General features: G+C 33.0%; 1 protein-coding gene across 15 annotated transcripts in view; it reads right to left on the bottom strand.

Annotated features, from left to right (window-relative positions):
* LOC132557048 (protein polybromo-1-like) overlaps window positions 1–26,004 on the bottom strand; it is a 53,945-nt gene that overhangs the window by 22,361 nt on the left and 5,580 nt on the right. For 9 of the 15 annotated variants that reach the window (XM_060221513.1, XM_060221523.1, XM_060221514.1 and 6 more), the window contains exons 7-35: window positions 24,098–24,265; window positions 23,168–23,253; window positions 22,237–22,491; window positions 21,670–21,739; window positions 21,303–21,401; window positions 20,792–20,857; window positions 17,605–17,655; window positions 14,544–14,714; window positions 14,168–14,299; window positions 13,548–13,723; window positions 12,415–12,447; window positions 9,833–9,959; window positions 9,272–9,439; window positions 8,662–8,799; window positions 8,433–8,521; window positions 8,214–8,256; window positions 7,997–8,083; window positions 7,560–7,772; window positions 7,270–7,349; window positions 6,734–6,872; window positions 6,296–6,397; window positions 5,831–5,905; window positions 4,946–5,092; window positions 4,509–4,593; window positions 4,053–4,128; window positions 3,421–3,593; window positions 2,513–2,610; window positions 2,002–2,073; window positions 170–268 (exon numbers count right to left, since the gene is read on the bottom strand). In XM_060221513.1, the coding sequence (XP_060077496.1) occupies window positions 170–268; window positions 2,002–2,073; window positions 2,513–2,610; window positions 3,421–3,593; window positions 4,053–4,128; window positions 4,509–4,593; window positions 4,946–5,092; window positions 5,831–5,905; window positions 6,296–6,397; window positions 6,734–6,872; window positions 7,270–7,349; window positions 7,560–7,772; window positions 7,997–8,083; window positions 8,214–8,256; window positions 8,433–8,521; window positions 8,662–8,799; window positions 9,272–9,439; window positions 9,833–9,959; window positions 12,415–12,447; window positions 13,548–13,723; window positions 14,168–14,299; window positions 14,544–14,714; window positions 17,605–17,655; window positions 20,792–20,857; window positions 21,303–21,401; window positions 21,670–21,739; window positions 22,237–22,491; window positions 23,168–23,253; window positions 24,098–24,265 (3,318 nt within the window). Of the gene's footprint in view, window positions 1–169; window positions 269–2,001; window positions 2,074–2,512; window positions 2,611–3,420; window positions 3,594–4,052; window positions 4,129–4,508; window positions 4,594–4,945; window positions 5,093–5,830; window positions 5,906–6,295; window positions 6,398–6,733; window positions 6,873–7,269; window positions 7,350–7,559; window positions 7,773–7,996; window positions 8,084–8,213; window positions 8,257–8,432; window positions 8,522–8,661; window positions 8,800–9,271; window positions 9,440–9,832; window positions 9,960–12,414; window positions 12,448–13,526; window positions 13,724–14,167; window positions 14,300–14,543; window positions 14,715–17,604; window positions 17,656–20,791; window positions 20,858–21,302; window positions 21,402–21,669; window positions 21,740–22,236; window positions 22,492–23,167; window positions 23,254–24,097; window positions 24,266–26,004 lie in introns of all 15 variants that reach the window. The other 6 variants (XM_060221525.1, XM_060221529.1, XM_060221527.1 and 3 more) reach the window with 4 other exon arrangements.

Here is a 26,004-nt window from a genome sequence, read left to right as displayed (position 1 = left end):
AATAACAGCAGGATTTTGCATTAAACAATATAATGGGACGCTGTGTTAGATGTCAGTGAGCGCAATAGATGGAGCCATGGTTTAGCATGTTAGCTGGAGGATTAGATTGTCTGACAGGGCGATGACAGCCTACAGATAGCAGGGTTAGTGCTGTGAAGTTGATGATAACCTGATGATGGAGGTGTTGTCGTGGGGTGGGGTGGAGATGATGATGAGGTAGAACGTAATGAACGTTGTTGTTGTTGTTGTTTTGTAGAGGTGACACGACCTGTAAAACAGTTGAATTGACAGTACAGATCTATCACAGGTCAGAACATATGGAATTTACCAATTATTTTCTCTATATCCAATTTTTTGTTCAGAGCATTTTTTGGAACCGATACTTGGCCCCATTCCCAACCAAAATGATTTGATATAATTAAAGCCAATGACAAAAACTGGCAGTTTAGTTCTGAATAATTCATGACATTTCCCCCCAAAATGAGATAAAAAAAAAGCCTTATGCAATGCTGACCAGAATTGTTATTATTCTCTACATACATCACCACTTGTCAACCATGTACCAGTTAAATGTATGTATTGGCTAATATTATTAAATTAATTAAATTGCATAATGGTTATTCTAACACAAAGAACCCATAACATTTCAAAACTGCACCAACTTTGGACCAATGAAGTTTAAATTTGACCCCATGTTTGTGATAAAATATTAGTTTCATCAGCAGATATTTACATATTTGCTTAAGTGTACAAAAGGAAAGATTTTTTTTTGTAACTGACAACATGCTTATTTATACTAGTCTTACAGAGAAACAGATTTATTCTTAAGACAAAATTGGTGTTCTACATAAAATGTCAATTCCAATTCAGCCTCCATATTAATATTCTACTTATCAACACCCACTGAGACTCAATACACTACATCAATTACAATTCATTGTGGTACCAGGTCAAAACACAAACACCACTCCATACAACTTTACAACGCTACAATATCATTTCCATCAATCAGATTCCTGGTTGATAGTAAAATGGGAGATAAATCACCTGACCTTTGACCCCATCACTAAAGTGGAAACAGACACAGATTCCTACAAGGAAGGATTAATTCAGAAAATTGTGCATATTTTATCAAACAACATTTTAATCATTTTTTAGATTACACATAACATATATATTTCGAGACATCAATCAAAGAACTAGAAGAAATGAAACATATTGATATAATGGATATACACCACAAAAAGAAATGTCTAAAATCTGTTTTCTGTAAATCGCCCATATGTTTGTATGTTTCTTTATAATTTTTTTTCTAAGGAACACTGAATAAAATTTTAAGGATTGATATTGATATTTCCAAAACCAAAGTGTTCCACTTGCAAAACAGAACAGAGTCTACAATATACCTTGCTGATGGTAGGATTTTATAGTTACAGACAATTGATACTTGTGATTACTCTGATCCAAATAAAAAAGGAATCACAAAGTAGCTTACAGTCAATCAACAGTCTAGGAAAATTAATCAGCTAGTCATGGGACATTTTTGGTTTTTTTTCCAAAAATGAGAACATGTGTTTATCCAAAGCAGAAACCATGTATTTTGTAGATATTTTAAGTTTTGAATTGCTGATGTAAGTTCTGTTATGTTAATACTGAAGCAGTATGTATTTATTTATTATCTATCATGTTAATGTTGTTGAAAATATTAACAAATGTTTCAATACATTGAATACATTGCTTCTTTTCATGTTTATAATTTTCATACAAATTTACACAAGAACGTGCAACTCTGAATATATGTTGCTAATTGAAAATACTTAAAATATCTAGCCGGATCATTTAAAAGACTTACAGGAACAGATTAGACAATTTTGATTGATGTTAATTCAATGACACTAACTACTTTGACTCTATTAATTACAAACATGCTCTAGTATATGTCTACTCTCACAAACTTCTGTCTATGCTATCAGCCTTGTTTAGAAGATGTGTGACACCCACCTTTTGAGGAGTAATAGGCTTCCTGAAGAAGTACAACTCATCATCAGTAACTTTTGGAGATAAAACATATTTCTGAAATGCAAATAAAGACTGATTATTTTCAAAATTCTTGGTTTTTTTGTTTAGTTTTTTTCCCAAATAAATAAAGGGTTTTAAAGCAGGGGGCTGGTTTCAATATCTGAAGAGTCATTTTACAAAAGATACCCGTATTTATCTTGCAATAAGTCCAGGAGACCAATACATTATTTCTTTAATACATTTAGGGGTAGGCTTATTATAGGAAAATGATTTGCATAGTATTTCAATTTCACTGCAGAGTATTACATATTGATGGGCTCATACCAGACATAGACTTTTTGATGCATAAACCTAGTCAGTTTATATTCTGTGATTTATCAATAATAAAAAATCATACCCATGAAACATTAAACAGCTCAATAAAATGAAAGATTTTGTATTGAAACTATCACTCTGATATCACTTCATACAATAGTTGTATATAATTCCATACCTTCAGACCCTTTCCTAGTTTCTTCACCATCTTTTCCAACTCAAAGTATTTTGATTCACATAGATAAACATCTTCTTCAGGTGTTTCTGTGACACGATCTACAATTGACAAACCACATATAATAACAAGTATGTATGACCTGTAAAAGGACCTGTTATATAAGTACATAACTACCCCTTCAGCTGTGAATCACTACCCCTTCAGCTGTGAATCATGCTTATTAAAATACTTTAACATAGGGAAGGAAGGCCTACAAAACAGGCTGGCATACATATACATCTTTAAAAATTAAAAACAATAAAGTTAACAATAACCCCTAACAAAATGAATCTTTTGACTAACCCCCTGGTGGGTCATTTCGTCCAGTCTGAAAACTGATGTCACCATTGTGTTTCAGATGTCATACTACATCAGCATACCAAATATTTTCAAAATTGGACAATGTCTAAATTTCCAACCATCAGAAGCCTCCATTTTGCAGTGATTTTGGAGACACGGTCATTTCTTTTTACACTATCTTAGAGAGTGCCCCATAGTTACAATCCCCACAAATTCTCATCTTGATGCTGTGAACCAAAGTTATAGCTGAAAAAGTATTAGCCAATCAGGAGCAAGAAAATGGTGGCCATCTTGCCAAATCAGAAAACGGAAATTGTTTGCACATCTAAAGGCTCTCAGTATTGGTCCCTTGAAGTTTGGTGAAGAGCCAATGAGTTTTTGAGAAAAGTGTCAGAAATCTTTACAGCAGAAAGCAACTGGAGAAGAAGAAATAATGATAATTAAAAGAATCTGGGTAAACTCAACAAGTCTTTGTTTTAACTATCTTCATAAAACTTTTTCCAAGCTAAATGTGAATTTTTACCAATATCTAATAACATTTTAAACTTTTTCGTTTTAAGTTAACTTACTAGTAAGGTAATCTTTGATATGGAGTATACAACATTTGCCAGCAACTCTATCTATACTGATGGTGTCCTCAATACCACAGGCAAACACCTCATTCTTGTAAAACAGGCGGGTAGGTGAGTGTTCAATGTCTGATGGATAAATATACCATGGACCATTCAAGTAGGTCTCGCCACTGTAAACAAACATGTTCAAATTACCATTTACCATTACTCTTGTCAAATAAGTGAAGAAAGTTTTAACTACACAAAATGCAAACTTGAAACTATATAGTTTGAATACAGTAAGTAGTGGATTTGTTTTTAAGACCACTTGCAACATTTCCAGACCTTAATAACCACTCTGCATTATAAAAGTTTCATTTAAAATGTTATACAAAATTATTCTGAAGGTGACAATTGAGTGATATCACACGGTATGCAACTCAAGCAATAAGTCATACCTCTACTGGTATATCAACATCGTGTCACACAAATCTAAGTTTTCTTCATAAAAGTGGAATTTTCCATTATTGTTTTTCCTTTTAGAGCTATTTCATTTTGTGTAATATCACAATATAATCACATCAAACAGTTGACATTCCCATCAAATATCAACACTGTTACTATTTTTTCCCCCCGTTTCAAATACATACTTCCTGTTGACCCAGATCTTGTCAATCCTACACAGCAGCTGTTTTTCTCTGTCAGACTTGATATACACTCCGTCCCCTTGAAGGAATATGAAAATCTTCTATCAGATGGTGTTACTATTCCTTTCACCAACTCTTTTTAAATTTCTCTTTACCATACATTGGTAGCAAGAAATCACAAAATCATTTTTAGCATATTGATTTTTTCCCCCTGATATCTCTTTTTGTAAAGTTGTGTTAAGCATCAATCCAATATAAAGGATACATTCTATAATTAATAGACCTTTTATGATATTCATACCGTGACAGAACATAAGGTCACAAATAAACATCAAGAGAATATTAAGTCTGAAAAAGCACAAAATTACGTCTGAATAAAATATTGGTTATCTACAAAGTTAGACACTAGATAAGAGTATTAGGAAATCATAATGTGAAGATTACTGTCTACATATGTACCTAATTTTAGAGTGCCAGCTGCAGTATTGAGTTGATCATAGTACACACATCCTTCTTCTCCATTTGGTATCTCTATCTGTACATCCTGTAAGTAGATAAATGCAAATCAATTTAATCATAGGCATAACCAAATGTTTTATTTTAATCCAGAGAACCACACCATAATTGGATTACTGGCATAACAGAATGTCTTTGTTTTGATACGGAGAATCACACACCAATTTATGATCAAATCAACAAAATCTTCAGTTTTAATACAGAGAAATTTCAACAGCTTAATTAGTAGCAAAACCCACCAAATATCTAATTTTCATAAGCTAGTTACATCCCAATTACATTTTCACCCAGAAAATCTGCTAATTTTGAAATTTCACTTTCTGTGTTATTTTATTTCATAACATACTGCATGGTTTTATCAAATACCTGATTATACTTACCAGCCTCTTTTTGTCTAAAATGCTGTTGTCACCATCGTCAATGATGTCCTTCTCCTTGTCAGCAAACACTGAAGCCACACGCACTGGCACCAGTGGGATGTCACGTGGGACAATGCTCACATTGTCACTCTTGGTCGACTGCCAGATCTGTAATGGGTAGTATAACAGTGACATATCTCATCATTAAAGATTCATTTAAATACATTCGGAAGTCTTATCTCAAAACAACTGAGGAAAAGTGAACCTTACTATATAAACAATTAATACTACTTGCAGTTTATAGGCTTTAGAAAAACAGAATTAGAGTTACATACTTTTTCTTTCCATTTCAAATAAAAAACTGAAATATTACAAGAAATAAAAATTCTGCAAAAACCCATGTAATGTGCATAGCTTTTTTTTTTTAGAAAATAATGTCCAAAGGACAGCCAGCTATAACACTAAACACTGTTGATTAGGGCTAGTGTAAAGACAAGTGCTTGTATACGTAAGATAAATAAGGGATAATTGGATAGGTAAGTGAATGAAAACGAGACATGTCTAATGTATATATATAAAAAAAAAACAAGAAGAGGCACAAACATTTGGCTGTAATTAAACAGGTTATTAAAAGTCAGTAAATGAGATGAAAACAAATTTTGAAGGGAATACTTTCAAGTTTTTGATTCTATATCGTTGGTCTGACCTGTATACTGAACATTCCAAGATTGCTGTCTTGGCTCCCAAAGATTAGTTTTGACAGAAATTTTGGGTGCGTACATTATGCAAGTAGAAGTATTTTTTTTACCATTTTTTGCCCAAAAAAGTATGTGAAAACATTACGTTGGTGCGCACATTACACAGGTTTTTACCGTACATAAGACAAATCAAAAGCCAAACACAAACCTTTATCTTCTTGAAGCATTTATGTTTGGCAACATATCTGTTCTCACAGACGTACACATCATGGTCAGCTACTCCCTGTGTGAATTATAGAAAGTAATGATAAACTTACACTACTACATTCTATTACTTCATAATATATCTATCACCTCATACTAAACAATAATACTGATTCTGCATTTGAATAATTTTCAATTCTGTATTTTCCCCCAGTTATAAATAACCTATTTACCTCTTGTTAAATTCTAGAGTAAATTTTCAAAATGAATAAAAGAAAACACTTTTTTGATAATTGAATTTGAATATAATTCAAGAGAACTTTTTCTTGATTGTTAGAGGAAATATGCATATCAATGTCAATATCCAGGAAATTAAACTATTCAACAACATTGATTTAAAATATTTTATGCATAATTTGACAAACTCAATGATACTTTATTAACATTCATACAAGATTATAGAACCTACCTCTGGTCTGTATTTGAAGTAATCCTTGACAAACATGATGTAACATTTGCCCAGGACTTGTGTGATGGGTATACTGGTGTAGGAGTCACTTTTCAACACTTCCTGTGGGAAGCAATCAACACTAGAGTTATAGTTGTGTTTTCCATTGGATAAACAATATTGATATTTACAGCCATGAAATTGTTGAAAAAACTGATTTATAGCCTTTGAAATTAGAAGCTTTTTTTTTTACCTTATTCTTAAGTTAAAGAAATCATCTACAGACTGAACTAATAATCTCAAAAGGAAGCCTGTATTTAACCCTAACTTAACCTAGGTTAGATACTGATTTGATTTTTTATCATTTAAACAAAAAATACACACAGCCCATGAACTGGTGCAGGGATTTAAGAAGAGATATGAGTCAGCTTTCACCATTTCTCCACTGTATTTACTAACCTTTTCAAGGAACTTTCTGGTAGCGAGGTGAAAGGTCTCGTTTGGCCTGTAGAACCAGTTACCATGTAACATCTGTGTATCAGTCTGGTCCACAAACAATTTCTCTATACACATGATGTGAGGTTCCTGGCCCTTCTCCCTGTCATGAAAATACAATCATTGCTAATGATACAGGAAAATAAGTTCAAAGGAAAATGTTGTTAAAACTAGCTTTTCACCAACCCTCTGATATTATTTCCACTCATTGATATATATGTCAATAATATGCTGATGTTTTGAATACATTAATACAAACTTTTAAGGGAATGCATGTCATTATTCCTTCAACTCCTATCAAAGAATCTCTACACCGGAAAGCTTACAGCATTTTAACACAGTTATTCATCTGAACTAGCTTTTATGATTCAATGAATTTATGAAGGTCAGATGAACGTCATCATTCTGGTAATAACTATCTAAACATAATCGAGCAAATAGACTGGTAGAAAAATCATAATACAAAAAGTGATATTTATTTGAAAAGTCTGTGTACCCACCGAGGCTCTATATAGACAAAGTCTCCTACGTGGAAGGTCTCTTCCTTGTACCGGAAGCTGTCCAAACCACCTTCACTTGGCTGCAATACAGAAGCAGAATTTTGCATACAAATATGTACTTACACACTATATCAAAACTATCAACATATTAACAATTAAAGAGAGAGCAAGAGCATAGTCCCATTTTTTTATTAATCTTTTCAGATTACAAATATTATCTTTTGCTTTCACCTTTCTCTCAACATCATATAAACTTAAGACAGTATTTTGGCTATAACAGAAAATCTTACTGTATTAAATTCCTCTGCCTCCTGCCGAGCTCGCTTTTCCTCCATACTCTGTTGTTCCATTGGTAATTTCTCTATCTTCTCTGCATCTAGAGAGGCTTGCAAGTGGCGCTCTGTGTAACTGAGAGCAGGTGTGAGCAGTATTTCACCATTACGACAGGTTTCATCTCTTGTTTTGATGAAGTACAAATGCATCTCCACAGCATCTTCATACAGCTGCAATGACAAAGAAATATTTCACAACTATTTCATCAAAATATAAATGTTTTAATTTCTTTTCATTTCTCATCTTGTAAGGATTTGGTCTTTAAGTTTGGACTTGATAGGAAAATTGATGGGAGGATGCAGGATGCTCATGTAAAAAAAATAAGAGAGGGAGGGAACAAAAAAGAGCAAATAATTATGTACATGGTCACTCATTATATTAAATTTTGTCATACCTGAGAGTCAGTTCTGCTAAGTCGTCGAGCTCTCTCAAATACCTCAAACATATCTTCCTGGAACTTATCAAATCGCCTGTATCTACCCTGTAACACAAATACAACTATTTGATATTCTTTTATAACTATTTGAATAATAAAAAATTTTGTTTCTGTAAAATATGCCATTGACTAGTTACATCCCCATTACATTGACTAGATTCTTCATTCTACTTACCTTGTCTAAATTTCTCTTGATCTGGTCAAACGACAATGGTTTCCTAAGAAAATAAAAAGGTTTTTTATTTACACAATGTATGCAAAGAATAATAGAATTTCATTTAACTATGTTTCACAATATTAAAATCAACATATAAATTCCAAGAAATAAAAAGTAGTTGAAGGGAAAATTCGAATGATTATGAAAATTTCATATGCTATAATGCCAAAGACTTACTCTTTTTGTTTAGAAGTTTCTAGATCTTCGTCTGGGTCCCGTTCAGGGAGTTCCGCAAAGGAATCACTGTAACAACGCCCTTCCTCATCCTGTTGAAATAAAACGGTCAGCATCAGCTTCTATATCAAAATACAAATCTTAATTTCCACATTTCACTGTCCTCAATGGCACGTTTGGACTTAAGGAGAATCCTATTCTGTACACTGGTTTGATCTATCTTTAGCCTTACCTGGAAATTGTAAGTAGATATGAACAAACTGGTCATCATTTCCAAGACAGCAGCCCTCACATCAGGAATATCATTGACACCGTCATTGCTCATCTCTAATTTCTTCTCAAGACATACTCTCTGTAGCGTCAGGGCATCCTGAAGGTCAAAGGTCAAATAAATGTCTTAAAGTAAACTTGACTTTGAACATATCAAAATTTTAAAAAACCAGTGAATACAATTCTTTTGAAGTTATAAATCTCATGCATACATTGCTCTATAAAAGCTATTTAAGTAAATATTGATTGCACTTGTTATGTTCAACAGACTTTTTTGTGAACATAACCTTATCTTAAAAAACGGCTACCAATTTTTTTCTGAACAACAAATTTTCCAAAACTTAATACAATTTATTTTTTTAGGCTCAATAAAAAGGAAGAAGTTCATTCATTACACCATTTTTAAAATGAGTAGTCTACAACATGCATTATCATCCATATACAATATTTACATTAAATTTTGACAAGGTTTTTCTTTTTGTCATGATAGGCCAGTAAAACTTTGATTGTGATTAAACCTTCACTGACACATCATTTTATCTCCCCAGCAGCTATTACTCAATGAAACACACCTTGTAGATGAGGGAGTCTGGTTCATTATATTTGCAGGCATTGTCAAACATCTGGACAAAGTCGGCCACCATATCTTCTACAGATTCATACTGAGAGGCTGTTAGCTTTTGCTGAATTCTCTGCATGTCAACAGGCTTCTTGATCACCTCATAGTAGTCGGGATACTCCTGACAACCAAACATCAGAGCTACACATCAAACTTAAACACCAAACCTAGTGACAATCAGTACTGACAAGAAGATTGGAAATAAAAAAAAAACAAAAAAAAAGTTTTGCTATCTTTAGAGGACTAAGTATAGTCTACGATCTGCATATGAAAACTGAGAATTAGATCCTGTGGCTATAATGTACATGCTAAAAAATCGCTAAGGAACATTTGTGATTGTCTCCGGCATTCTATCGCTTTAATAATACATTTATCTAAAAAGTCCACAAGAAGTGTCTGCTATGCAATTTATGGATGGATGGACACAGGCACCACAGGAAGCCTCCTCATTATACATCAAAGCATACAAATAAGAAGACAAGATAAAACATGTTTGCTTAGAATTGTTACTTACAGTTTTGAGGGGAAGTTTAAGGAAGGGCGTGGCTAGAGCACGTCCTCGAGCATCCTGGTAGTTATGAATGGTGTTGTAAATGTCCTGGAGTTTAGTAGGCAGGGGAGTAACCTTCTTATCCTTCATCCTGTAGACAGAAACACTGATGAAATACTACACTAACATGCACTCATGTCTGTTATTTCAAAGAGTTGCATAAAATATGTATTTACCTTAAGAGACATAAGTTATCACTGAAAAATGTAGAGAATCTTATACTACTTTATTGTTATTTGATAATTTTAACTTTATTTGCTGAAGATCTATTTTCCTTTTTATATTTTTTTCATGAAGCATTTAATACTGTCTAAGAACTTTGGAAATGAAATTTCAAACAATTCAACTTTAAATTTGTAACATGTTAATAGCACAATTATTTTATCATTAAAAATCCAATTCAGTCTAAATCATCTGCTTATACAGAACAAAGACAAATAATTGATCTTTTATCTTTTAGTCTGAACTTAAACTTCTAATTGAATGGAAAAGAAGTTCTGAACAAACTAATAAAACATTATTATGAAAGACATATAGAATGAAAAATTTCCTGATGTCAAACAACTACATGTATAATTAACTGTAAGTCGTTGTTTTCCAGGGCTTCAATTGAGTAATAAAATTGTGATAAAAAGATACTGTAAAATCACATCTTTTCATGTGCCTCAATTTTCGTGGTTTTTCAAATAAAAAAATAATTGTGGACACTTGATTTCATGATATATAAAGCACAACATTTCTCTTAAAAGCTGGTGGAAATATCAATTTGTGGATAAGGAGTACCCATGAAATCAAAAGAAAATAAATCTTCCAGGAAAACGATTGATTTTACAGTACACTGAATATAAACCATGAAAATCTTAACCCTTGAAAATTACAACATTAACAGTTTATGTGTACTTCACTTCATTAACAATATATAAAATGGTTATGTATCAGCTTGATAGACTTCTAGTCATTTAAGATAATCATTCTCTACATATTCTACAATTACTAAATAGATATGTCCTTATTTTTTGTTGACATCAGGAAACTTCTGTACTCAACTGCTCAAAGCCTTCATAGAGCTCTAATAAGTGATATAAAATGTATGCACAAGAAGGACAAACTTCTAGTGCTGCTATAATAAAGAAATACAAATAATAAATAACTACATAATCTTACAGAGAAAAGTTTGTTGTAACTAGGGATTAGAATAAATAACAACCAAAGAATACATATAAGCTAATCTAACTGAAGGCTTTGAACAATATACGAGTAATTCATATTTCATAGACACAACACATACAACAATGAAAGATAAAAGTAAGTCTAACAAATGCCCTAGTCAACAGAACATGTAACTGATGTCCCAGAATGTCCTAGTCAACAGAACATGTAATTGATGTCCCAGTCTGTCCTAGATGTCCCAGTCTGTCCTAGTCAATAGAACATGTAATTGATGTCCCAGAATGCCCTAGTCAACAGAACATGTAATTGATGTCCCAGTATGTCATAGTCAACAGAACATGTAATTGATGTCCCAGTCTGTCCTAGTCAACAGAACATGTAATTGATGTCCCAGTCTGTCCTAGTCAACAGAACATGTAATTAATGTCCCAGTCTGCCCTAGTCAACAGAACATGTAACTGATGTCCCAGAATGTCCTAGTCACCAGAACATGTAATTGATGTCCCAGAATGTCCTAGTCAACAGAACATGTAATTGATGTCCCAGTCTGTCCTAGTCAATAGAACATGTAATTGATGTCCCAGTCTGTCCTAGTCAACAGAACATGTAATTGATATCCCAGTCTGTCCGAGTCAACAGAACATGTAATTGATGTCCCAGAATGTCCTAGTCACCAGAACATGTAACTGATGTCCCAGTCTATCCTAGTCAACAGAACATGTAATTGATGTCCCAGAATGTCCTAGTCACCAGAACATGTAATTGATGTCCCAGAATGTCCTAGTCAACAGAACATGTAATTGATGTCCCAATCTGTCCTAGTCAACAGAACATGTAACTGATGTCCCAGTCTGTCCTAGTCAATAGAACAGCTAACAGATGTCCCTGTAAACGGGTCAGACTTACTTTCATCTTGGTTTGCCGTATCCCACATAACAAGGTGAGGAAATGAGGGAATAAGTGACAAAGGGAGACTTGCTGGAGGGGATACGGCAGTGATAGGGACTCGATCAGTGGAGCGAAACACTGTAAAACAGTGTAACACTATCATATTGTACACACAACATTCTAGCCAAATCTCTACCATCACCAATATCAGGTTTTTATTTCTCTTGTCTTTTGTCTATTTCTGTAAGTGTATTCGAGCTTCCCATACCAATCAGTGGACAAAAAATCCTTTTATTTTAATACAAATTCTAAAAGTATGTTTATATGACTAGAAAGAAATTGGGCTTAGATATTGTATGTGTAATGATGGAGGAATGAAAATTTTATTCACTATGGTAACACAATATAGAACAGGGCTGCGTATCCTCCTAATCTCTGTCCTTCTGAGTTGCTCTCTACTACATATATACCAACAAAGCGCTGCTTACCTCGTCGACTTTTCACACACATTTGTCTTCACACTAAAGTCACAACAAATGTGATAACTAGAGAAATATTGACTCAGATAAGGGTTGAAACTGATGACTTCAGAAGGATATGTAGCATTTTACAACAATATGTTAACGTGTATATATATATAATCTAGTAACACAACATCTATGCCATCATCTATGTTTTTTGTGATCTAATTGTGGTATCTTATTTCACAGAATTTTTTTTATGGTTTCTTATCCAAATAATTAAATGTTATTTGCAAGACCTTTGAATTCAAATTATCTTCAATTTAATATAAAACTTTTTAAAAGTAAATTCTATAAATCAGGTCATTTTAACAGGACTTTCCGTAGTTGTGAAGTTTTATGTGTTTTATATTTGTAATAGGAGTTTGAGTAAAAAATTTGATAATTGAACAAATAAAGACTTGTTAAGGGTTTTCCTTTAATTTGAATGGCAACTGTAGACTAAGAAAAAGATCTATGTTATAACTATAAATTGTGATCCTGAACATATCCCCACATGTTTTCCCTTTGTCCATCTAAAGGAAGAACATATTACTTACCTGTATATCCAGACACATAGAAAAGAGTAAGACAAGTCAGATTAATACCAAACATTTAAAAATCAATGACAATTAGATAACAGACAATCTGATACAATCTTAATATCATATCCCAAAATGCAGTATAATCAAGCAAGAAAAGCATCAGATGGAAAAACATATGCTTTGCATCACATCACAATGGATCACATGGATCACATCACAATGGATCACATCACAATGGATCACATCACCAATGGATCACATCACAATGGATCACATCACCAATGGATCACATCACCAATGGATCACATCACCAAGAAAATTCTTTATGTTAAAAACAAAAAAAAAAAACTAGACAAAAACATCTTTTTCTTTTACACTTAGATATGTGATAATCAAATGAATTCTAAGGATATGTGATCATAAGCAGATGAAATTTCCAATCTGGCTGATTCGCTCAGAATGCAGTTAATATTGTTGTTAATGATTTTCTATGGCTATAGGGGCGGCTGTGATATTCCTATCTACTGAACCTTATACAGCCTTTACAAGACTCACTGTCGGTACATCTGCACGTACTTCCTGCTGAGAGCCTTGCGAGCTTCCATTGTCTGCAGCATGTTCCTCCACTTGTTTTTAACTAACTTCTCCAGTGTGTTGGCATCCTTATATACCTGGGATTCCTCCTCATTGTAGTGACGTGCATTGTTAAACATTAACTCAAAGTCTACAATCAGCTCATTCTCACTGTAGTACTGTGAAAACAAAATCAAAGTGCTTTACAAGCTTGATCATTTGTATAACAAATGTTTTACAGTTACTGTCGTCAGTTATTTTCAAAAGGGAGTAATTTCAAAATTTCAGTAGACAAATTGTACAAATGGGGGTATTTTTTAACAATCAATGTACTTTTGAGTATCTATTGTGTACTTTGACATGTATGTAATAGGTCACAAATTCATACGTGTGGAAGAGATTTACATGGCCAAACGGCTTGCACATACTTAGATTAAATTTTGTCCAGAAGTTTATCTCCACTTTTACCACAGTACCTAATAAGGAATTAAATATTTATGAAAACTTGCCCCCATTTTTCTTTTATATGGTAAATAACTAATATCTATTATTCAATAGGGAAATTTCTTCAAAAAAAAAAACCCCCAAAAACAGCTGTGGTATCATTATATAAGAATGCCTACCTTTTCACCCTTGATTTTGGCCTCTATAGTAACCATGTCTATGGGCTGGAGAATAACCTGATAATAATCAGGGTAGTCACGCTTTGATGGAAGCTCCATAAAGATCATCCTTAGAGGTCTGCCCTCAGGATCCTGTCACACAGATATAGATAATTGAAATCAAAACATTGACATTGACATGAAAAATTCTTCAGAATAGTTAAATAAAATTGCTTATCTTGAGTGTTTCGAATGATTATTAAAACAGGATCAAAGATACATTTTCACATTTGAATGACAGAACTAAAACCAAATCTCTTAATGTCTCATGATTTTGTCACAGACAACACAAGATTAGTTATTTCAGCATGTTTTGAAATAGATATAAAACACTTACTGTATAGTCATGGACCGTCTTATAGATGGTCCAAAGTCTACGTCTCATCATATCCTCAGGTGTTGCCCGTTTTGCACGTTTCTTATCACTGTCGGGAGCTCCAGATCCACTACGACGGTGCCGGGACTTGTGACTGTCATCATCCATTGAGTCGAGGCTATGACCAGACTTCTAAAATCATTACATATAGGTAAATCATGACATGTTCAACTTCTATATATCTGGTTAATGTACTTTATTAGACAATGGTTTATTCAATCTCAATGTTGTCAAATCTAATGAACTTCATTTTATTAGGAACCTCTTTTATACATATATATTGTAGGGGGTGCCAAGGGGAGGGAGGGTGAGGGATAAAATCCAACTGTCAAGTGCAAACCGAAACAAATCCAAGCATGATATTTATAAATTGAAATTCCATGGCATTTCAAAATAGTAAATATCATTAAGTTTTATTTTTTGACAGGTACAGAATGTGTTTCCAGCTCCATATTTTCTCGAAATCTCACAGAAATTGAAATCTTTCTTTCTATTCTCATTAATGAAATACAATAGGTCCTAGAAATCCTGTATGATATATCAGTGGTGTACTCAGAGTATACCTTACACAGTAAAGGCTGTCAAAGACAAGATGATGGAATCATATCAGTCTAGACATGTACGTAACATTTTTTTGAAGGCCTGATAATTTCAACCAGATTTTCTTTTGTCATTTGAACTGTTCCAAAACAATCTTTGTATAATCTAATTACTTATAGCTTCTTTGCAATAAAGCAAAAATTACATTTTGGAATACTTTAGAAAAGGAAGAAATGATTACAGAATTTGTATGTTTTTGTTGGTGAAAATATTCCCTTCACTTCCAGAATCCTAAGCAGAGACATGATATGAAACAATTAAGATAAGATGTGATACATGCATAGATATTGGTTTATTTTCGACTGAATCGATAGCTTATCTGAAATGATGCTATGTTCCAATCGACAATGATCGCACTGTTTCATAAACTCATCCATATATGACAAATAAATATTCCAACATTGTATCCTCAAAATTCCAGGGGTTATGATCACTTGATCAGTTTTTTTTCCACATGAAACCTGTTCCAGAACTCACCAAATCACTTCCTGTGTGGCTTTGATTTTGCTATGGCATGTTACAGGGTGCAGAGATCTTAAATATATCAAAACCCCTGGAATTTTGAAGATGATTACACTGTTACTCATTGATATAATATTATTGGTTTCCCTTTGTCATGCTTGGCAATCACAACAGTACCAACACCAGTGCTATATTATACACACATACTGTTGGTCCATATATGTGTGAATACTGATAGTTATGAACTGTGTATTTTTTATACATATACACAAGAAGGATGTTTACATTATGGGTCCTTCAAATATAACCAGTCATTCATTATTTTACAAAAGTTTCCAATAGTAACATTGTCAACAACAAACCAAATTCAGAGCTGACAAAGACCACCAAGAGCGCTGATGACAGATACTTTACTTAGTGATCAATACTAGAGAAAAGTGAAACATTGAAAGGACATGTACATGTAAAATTTCACATGATTATATTTTTCTAACCTATTAAATTCCTTTGGATAGACCATCTCCAACAAACACCAGTTTTAAGATTTATTGATTCAAATATATCAACATGTCTTCCTCCTATACATTGTTCTGTGATATAATGTGAATTTTTTCCCTTCCTGCATCCAGCATGTAATTGAAACTTAAAAATCTTTTGGTCAATGTTGCCAAAAAACCCCAAGATCCAGCCTATTTCTACCCTGCAACTCGTCCGGCAGTAATAAACAACAGAGCTGTAACTTGTAGACCTAGACCTAAAAGAATCAGACCTCTACCATTTCAAATGCCCATACTGCATGACCTTGACCTAAGGTATAACCTTGGGTACATGACATGATAAAAACTCAGACAACTGTCTTATAATTCTCTTATGTACAACATATACAGCTATAATATAGACATTTATCTTAGATGTCCATGCTCAATCATCATGGTTTAAGAGAAAAGACCATTAGTTGGGGTCACAACAACTTAAATGATTTATATTTACCATAGTCAATAATTGTGCAATGAGTTATACCATACCACAATATTCCATCATATAAAACATGTATCTTAAATGGCATTTAATATTTAAACAAGGAAACCTTACAGTTAATATTATAAAAATACAAATAAATGTACAAAATATATCTAAACTATCAAAATTATACTCTAACAATAAAGCTGTTCTCTATCAGTATTTCCCCCACCCCCAAGATGATTTGTAGTAAGACCAATCATTCCATACTTTAATCCCAAACATTAACTCCAAAAAATCAGAAGTAAAAAATCTCTGAATACAACACTATATTTATTTGTTGAGTTCCACATAAACAAATATATATTGGCCAATATATTCAATAACTTGTTTTGATGAGCTTTAGACACTTTTCAAGTTATATCTGTATCAGACTTGGAGAATATCGTACAAATATTGCCTTGTATATCAATACAAACAGGTGTAGTGTTTTCCACTTCTGTACTGCAGTGCTCGAGTAATCCTGTATATAGCTTCTCTTTTATCAAGGACATGAGTCTACAGGATGACATCATTTGCTCCTAATCTTCCCCTATCTGCATTTTTGAAAACATAATGCATGCACACAGCACCACAACCTTGCAACTTACAAAAAGCTTTATATATCTTTTGTGTAACATAAAAACATAGTGCTAATGTAGATTATAAAAAAAAACGTGCCTTTACACAAAGCTAAATGTGGGTATCCAAATTTATACTGCTAACAACATGTGCCCTGTACCGGGAAGTCATTTCCTTTCTAACATTGAATCCTTTGTAACAGATAATGACAATTTGAACTGGAAACCACCTTTTTGTGTATCACCAACATATTTCCTTCATTACCATTCATTTGCATGCAGGTGCGATGGACCCACTTCAAATTTCTGAGTTGTATAGAAGGATGTGTGAGGTAAGTAAGGGCAGAAATCAATGACATCATCAGTAGATGTGTACTCACCACACTGGAGGGGAAATCAGATTGAGAAGAAAGTTCCTCCATGAAAACGTCCTGTTGTGCAACCACAGAATGTACAGATATGTTAACTAACGATGATTTTTATTCTAGAAACATCACACAGTATAGAACTGTAACAGCAGACTTTATATAAGTATAATGTATAGACTGCATTAGCTGTGTTAAAAATCCAGTATTGCTTTATATTGTCTATGATGAACTGATGTTCAAAATGTCTGAAGAAAATAATTACTTTAAATAAATAGCAAACTTTCTTTGTGAAAAAAACGGAAACAAATATTGCTTTTATTCCATTTACATGTAATCATTTTTAGCAGTAAAAACTTTCAATTCAATATAGTGATCATTTTTGGCACTTTTTCGAACAAATAAATGTTGTGAAAAAGGTAAAATGCTACATAATAAAACTGAATAAAATCAAAAGTACACAGAATCAAACCAGGGTAAGTTTGATACCAAGTACACAGCTTTACTTTGTACATTCTCTGACATTGAGCTATTAGAATGACAACATTAAGAGGAAGCCTTGCTGGTTAGAACATACAGAGGGGTACAGAACAACAGCAGTACAAACAACTAAACATTCTACATCTGTTATAGGGGGTTACTTAATGGTCACTGATGTAACTCATAGATTTTTTCGACAGCAAAATAGCAAAATATGGGTACTAGGTAAATTTTTTTGTTTTTTTTTTTTGAGTGATTTGTTCTAGTTCAGTCATAGTGCTTAAATTTGTGTGATAATTCTGAAGTTTCATTTACAAACTTCTTAGTCCTACCTTCCAAAAATGCTGGATAACAACTTTTAATCATGCTAATACAGTGTATGTATCAGTATCTTGCTGAAGCTAATGTGATATCCAGTTCCAAGAAAACAACTGTAAATAAGTTCATAGATTCGTTAAAAGAATTTTCTTCGTGACTGAAGTATTCTCATTTTTGCCATTAAGGTAAACCCATTTTGCTTAAATCATTTTATATCAAACATAAGGTTGAAGCTTTTTTCTCCAGAATGTCATATTTGTTGCATTTCATTTTTATTATTATTTTTGCTTCTCCTCTGGAATATGGTTGGGCTGACTGGACCTCATTATAAAATATTCATTGGATTTTATCATTTTTAATCTTGCTGTTGATACAGATGTCAGTACACTTGATTCATGCCTGTTAGTCACAACATCTATATGTAAAACACAACCATAATAATTTTTATGTCAACCCTTTAGAACTGGTAGTGTTTTTTTGTCCAATCACGACAAAACAATCTTCTATTTTGGAGTCTAGTGAAGTCAGCTTATTTGAATCACAAAACCAAAAGTGTAAATAGAATATAGTGTCCATCCTCCTCTTGCTCCCATGCAAACAGAATGATCATCCTTTGTAATCATTATCTGCAGGTCTGACAACAGAATCATTACTAATTCAATGAGACATTGGTTTTAATCTACTACATCTCACAGACAGGTATTATCAGATAACTGATAACACCAACATTTACCCAGGTAAGTAGTAGGATGCTGGACCAAGTATGAATCAGTTCAAATAGGAAACTTGTTCAGATATAAAACATACATTGTGATAATTTTAAAATCTTTGAAAATAAAAACAATGTAAACAGACAAGAGTGAGATGTAAACCAACCAGTGATGAACACCAACACAGACAGTTCTGATGTGTATTTTCTATCCCTTTGAATATTGGACTTATAATGCATAAATCAACAAAAATGTGACAAACTCATATGAAGAATATACTAACATGCAATAAATGCTTTTCCTTTCCCCCACCCCCCTATATAAGCCAAAATATTGTCACAAGCCTTCCATTATTTTCTCTTGTTACTGCAGCAACTGCTTTCATCTCACATAGAGCCTTTGATTATTTATGTCCACCAATTAAAAACATTGTAATCCATTTTGAAAAGATGAGTTTAGTTGTATCCTAGCCACATGCATAGTAAATATTTTATGATAACTTTCTCTCCACTTAATATTGTCAAAGCACACATTAAACAGGAGTTATTACAACAACTGAGCTATATTGATGAAATCTCCATATACAACATTCCATAAAATAGTATCATGCATAGTCTAATAACCCCATTATCAGTGAACCTAGTTTAATCTAATCTTAGGTGATTTTGTTAGTGTAAGGTCTGTTAACATTCTATAACACCTATAAACGATAGCTGTCACCAACTAGCACGGCCATGTCCAGTAAGAAGCAAACCAATATCTATTACAGCTCCATACAGATGCTTACAAATGCTTTATAAATGTAATGAGAAATAAGTTGATAAACCAAACACATCACTGTTTTAGGTTAGATATCTTCTCTTGACTTCCTGTCTTTATTGCATGGATAGAACAGGTAATAATTTTCATTTATCAATATTTTAGGTGAGAAATGAAAGTGCATTGGTCTTCTTATTTGTAATGAATGTTCTGATATGTAAATAACCTCTCTAGCTATTCCTTACAGCTGGACAAAAGGAAAATCTATTTTTAATGAATTGAAATTAATATTCAATGTAACAGGTTATATCCTTATTTTCAGATTATGATTTGCCTGTGTAATTAGATCCTCACCTCCATAATCTTGTAAGTTCCCGCAAATATTATAACACCAGAGAAACCCTTTATCAACATTTATACAGACACAATTACAGTCGTATTGCCACAGTATTATCAATAACTCCCTCATCTCAACATTAGAGACATCTCTCTCCTTACAAACCCTTCATGGTCTGGTTAATTACATTTTCACATCAGACACTATATCCAATATCGACTTAGGAATTCCTTAATCTGGTCCAGTTCTTAAAACATAAAATGTTTTCATACAACAGCATTCCTTACCCATTCCAACAAAACTGATTCACAGACAGATTCATATAGCTGACAATCCTGCTAACAACAACAAAAATAAGACAATATTGCTTATATAAAAGTGTAGGATAGAAGAAAATCTGTTTTCTGTGAGTCCATAAACTATCAGTATCAACCGAACAACATCCAAATACTTCCTGTAAAAAACATATTCTAACATTTCTCTTCCCCTCTCCTCTTGAGAAGTTATTACAACATAAAATACAACAGAGATGCAGCTAACTTTGGGGAAGCATCAGCAAGCACAGCTATGCATGCCACAATACCTGACATACAAATACCTTAGAGTCACCACGCTCCAGTTCATGTTTCCGATCCCACATCACCTGCTGCAGGGTGACAGCATCCTGTAAGAGAAAGCATCAGTCCAGATTAATTTCAAGTTAGTATGCTAATAATGCAGAATAATACAGCAAATGTTGTGATGAATACAAACATTTGAAAAATTCATCAAAGTACGTAAATGCTGATTGCTCTTTGACCTGTGCAAATTTGTAGCACTGTTTGATATATTTCTATAACCATTTTCTAACAGTAATGACATTAGACACTGATTTAGGATGTGAAACAACATGACAGGATGGATATAGAAAACACTATCTGCCTCATCCCCTTATTTACAGTGTCATTGAAGATGGTGCAAATTTGAATTTAAGATATTTATAAATATATAAATATTTAACAGAGAATCAAAATATAAGGAAATCTGTCTCATACACATGTATATGAATGTGTAAGTTTTGTCTTACAACCTAATATTGGAGTGTAGTACTCAGTTTTACGCTTACTTACTTGGTATATTTTGGACTCGTCAGCATTGTACTGTTTGGCATTCTCAAAGACAAGATTGATATCTGCAGTCAGTTTATCTAAACTTCTGTACTGTTTGTACTGAAACATAAATGCACAATCATGACAATGTGATTCTGGATTTGTTGAACATTATTTCATGTCCTTGCAAAAACCAAGCTCAAATGAAGAATATTACAAATATAGGGGGAATGAGTGGGATTTATTCTCAAAGTCATGGGGTGCATCATTACAGGATAATTAGAGAACATTGGTTAACATTATATATGTGTGGGCTTATCAATTGTACACAAGTAAAAGAGGTAGAAAAAGAGTAATGAAATGTAGGATGTTTAAAAAAGATTTGTACCTTCAGCTTCTTGCGAACATTTGACAGTGACATTGGCTTCTTAATTTCCTCATAATAGTCTGGGTAAAACCTGGAAAGGATATCAACAAGAATGTTTCTTTAACTCTCAAAATGTTAGAATATAAAGCAATTTGTATGATACATGTAAAGATTTTATTAAAATACAATTTTTCCTTTTTTATTTATATACCAAAAACAATTTTCAATGGCTATAGAATCAATGAGGCCTGCTCTAGTAAAACAACTATTCTACTCAGGACTTCGGGTTGTATATAGAAGTAACACCCATGAAATTTAATAATTTGCTGAAAAGCAGTAAACTGAACCATGGAAAGAAGTGATACATTTTGGAGTCCTGGGATCAAGTAGATGTTTGACTTCAATAACACTGACCCTAAAACCTTCGTTTACAGGAATATGTTATAATAAATAACTTGTGTTGAAAGTAATGTTTTGTATATAATACAGCCATAACATGTTCAACTTCAACCACTGAATCTGATCACTGACCTTCATTATAAATATTTATCTTTTATCTGTACTTTAATCTGTGATGAAAAGACATACCTTTTACTGGGGAGTTTAAGGAAGGGTTCACACAGGGGAGTCCCAGAAGGACCCTTAAAGCCTTTGATGTAATTGAGTAAGGCCCAGTAGGGGTCACCTTCCTCTAACTCTGACACCACAGTTTCAGTTCCAGAATCATCATCGTAGTCCATGCTCATGTTGGAGTCCTGGGAAACAGGAGGTTCAAATGTCTCCTCAACAGGGTATGGCAGATTGGCACAGTAGGAAGACCAGCTACACTTGTCCCGGGATCGACTGTGACAAGAACCAGTGTTAATTAACCAATAGCATGAAACACCTTTTTGTTCATTGTATTCAGTATGTGTTTTTTTTAAACTTTGTTCTTACACTTTAGGGCTTCAACTTAGTGACATTTCAAAAATGAAGGCCCAAAGCTGGTATACATGTATCTACAAAGAGCCCTTCACATCAGTGTACTAAATAGAAGTGGGTATAATGTTGACAAATATCCCAAGTAACATTGAAACAAAATTAACCAGATAACCAAGGCTTCTATCAGGAACTACCATCCTCTTCTTTCTTTTAAATCCATGTATAAAAAGTGATTAACCAACTTTAAACACACATCCATCTCCTTTTCGTTTCTAGATACTTTTCAGGCTCAAAAATTCTGTTTGTTCTTTCGAGTCGATTCTGTTTGTTCCTTTGAGTGAATCACAAACTCTAGAAATAACAGCTTAGTTTTGTTAGGATGTTTTACAGGGATTATAGAAATAACTCAGCATTTTCTTATGTCCACATTTGGCCCTACTTTAGAAAATACTGAGATGTATCCTCCTGAGTAATTGTTAAATTTCACATTTTTAGGAGTAAAGCTTGAATAATCTGTCTATACTGAAAACAGGCCAAACAAGCTGTATTCGTCTTATGAAAAAAAAAATGTTAAGGGCCAGTTGAAAGGATGGTTTACCTTGCTCTCTCCCCTGGTTTAGGGGCTACTTTATTGTGTATATCCATCTTCCGTGTCTGTACCACCTTCTTCAATGTCTGTGCATCCTATTACCAAATAAGGCAAGGTCAAACAATTTGCTTTAAATTTAATTGAAAAAAAAATTAAATGACATTGTAACTTTACAATGGTCCACAGAACCTATAAGATCTTGTTAAAGTCCTGATAAATCTGAACAATGATATGATAAATAATGTTGTTCTGCAAACAATCTTGATCGTATATTCAATTGGATAGAAAAAATCACTGATTCAAATCTTGCCTTATGTCTCATTGTCAATTAAAGTTGACCAAATCATATTTGATAATCACCAATTATTATGGCTAAATTAATGAGTGAACCAAAATGGGACTCCATGACTTCCCATGGCAGTTATCCCATTATGAAAAATACAAACTTATAGTTAAAAACCTCTTGTCATAACTGAATATAGCACTTGCATAGCATGATTTCATATTTATGAATTAAGTAAAATACAAGTTAATCATATACTTTACACACTGCAAGCAAAAAAGGCTGAATGTTCAAAACTATAGGCTGGAAAATTTTCCAAATAAAACAGATCATGCCTGAGCTGGACACGTGCATATCCACAAATACAAAATAAAAGGAAAGACAAAACCAAAATAAAAAGTTTGAAGACAGTCATATTTCAACTAAACTTTTGTAATATTTCTGACTAAAAACGTGTTCCAGCAATCACCAAAAAGTCATTTGATACTGCCAATGCCTTCATTAAAATGGAAGTACTATACATATAAATCTTTGGAGTTATGGATAGGCATACCAGAAGTATAAATTATACTAGGACCATATCCGAAGAACAGTTGGAAAACAGTGTTTCAAAGAATTTGAAAAGGAATTTAATGCTCATTTTCTTGTAAACACACCTTGTAGATAAGGGATTTAGGCTCGTTGAAGGTTTTGGCGTTTTTGACCATCAATAGAAAATCTTTTTCCAGGTCATCCAGAGTTGTGTAAGCTCCTGCTTGTAAGCGCTGACCAATTATCTTCATGTCAATAGGCTGTTTAATTATCTTGTAATACTCAGGGTATTTCTGCAGATAAATGAAAATGGGCTTTGTTAAAACTACTTTTTGTTGTTTCTTTTTTCTTTTCTCTACTTTTTTTTTTCTTTCAAAAAAATCATTTCTAATCTTTCTTTATTTCACCCTATACTGAATATAGTAATTGTTTAATTTTCCATGAAGCAAAGCTAAAGTATCTCACAACATTTGTGGATACTGTCTTGAAATATCAGGAAGTTAAACTTGAATCATCATCAGAGCTAATTTTTGCAAGGGCCTTCCATCACTGATTAAAGAATTAACAGGTACTGTGAAAAAATTTTAACAGTTACTAAGGTCACAAACTCGTTTTTGATATAGATTTTGATATGTTTTGATATGTTTGATATAGAACATGGGAATAGGACCATGTTGACATTGTAGATTTGTCAACTCTTATTTGTCTCTAGCAGGTGATGTGAAAACTATGATATGCAAAGCAAATGCATGAAACTAGTAAGGTTTAAGCTTCAGTCTGAAGATAAGCAACACTTGTATCCATAGTGAAGTGTTTGAACTGGAAAGAAATCCTTATTACAACACAATTTGGAAAACACTTAAAATATCCTGCCATGAGTATGAGATTTTAAATGAAATGATATTGCAAAAAAAAAAAAAAAAAAATCCAACACAATGCTGACCAAGATTGACTGTATCCTGACCATGACTGACTGTTAGGTGAATGGGAAGTATTTGATGTGAATAAAACACAATGCATTCATTGTTTGGTATTAGTGTGCTGGACAGGATAACATTTGACCATTCTGAGTCATATTTATAGATTACACACTGGCTCCACTGTAAAAGTCTCTCTTTTATTAGCATGCATTTTATTTAAACTGAAAACAATTTTCTGTCTATACAAATCCAAATAAAAAGAAATAATAATATAATGATACAATAGTGAAAAGGCTGACTCTATCTCATTTAAACTCTCAATAGATTTCTTTCCAATAACTGTTAATAACAAATTATGATTTTCATAAACATTTTTCCATTAGCATTTTCTTTTGACTGAACAAGCATTTGTTTACCAAATACATCCTTCAAATGAAAAGTTGTACTAAACAATAAACAAATAAAAAGCAAAATTCCTTATGTAGATAAGTATGGAAATATTTTATATTTTTGAGATGAGAGTGTAAATGTACCTTGCGTACAAAAACCTGCTGTTAACCTCAGAAGTCCGAGCATATTCATCTTCAAATAATTCTAACAGGTTTTACTTTCATTATGACAGTCTTTCAGTGGGCAAATCAATTAATGAAAAAAATAAGACTGAAATTTGCTTTAATCTGCCTCCAGTTTCAAGGACTATCTTGGGTTGTTTTGTACCTCTATTTGGAGTGGACTGAGTGGGTTAACAACACCAACTGAATATGATATCTTATTTGCTAGGAAATGGAAATCAGATAAAATATAGTCTCAAACTGTATGATTATAAAAACTTTCATAAAAACAATTAACTACTAACAGAACTATTCAACACAACACTAATAGAAGATGTTGACACACCACAGGTTGATCAGGAACTTAGTGATCAGCACGAGGTTAACAGCAATATGCACAAGGTTTTTGGTGGAAATTACTACCTTTCTGCCACTAAACTGAACATACAGAAGCAAGGAAGCATATAAAGAAATGACAAGCATTCTGATTACTACACACTACAAGGAGTCATATTTTCATCAGATTACATACATATACTGTTCCTCTACAATAACTTTCCT

The sequence above is a fragment of the Ylistrum balloti genome, unplaced genomic scaffold (assembly GCF_031769215.1).
Source record: "Ylistrum balloti isolate Yb309-2 unplaced genomic scaffold, AGI_CSIRO_Ybal_v1 Utg370618, whole genome shotgun sequence".
In the NCBI taxonomy this organism is placed as follows: domain Eukaryota; kingdom Metazoa; phylum Mollusca; class Bivalvia; order Pectinida; family Pectinidae; genus Ylistrum; species Ylistrum balloti.
This window is presented reverse-complemented; position numbering and strand designations above follow the sequence as displayed.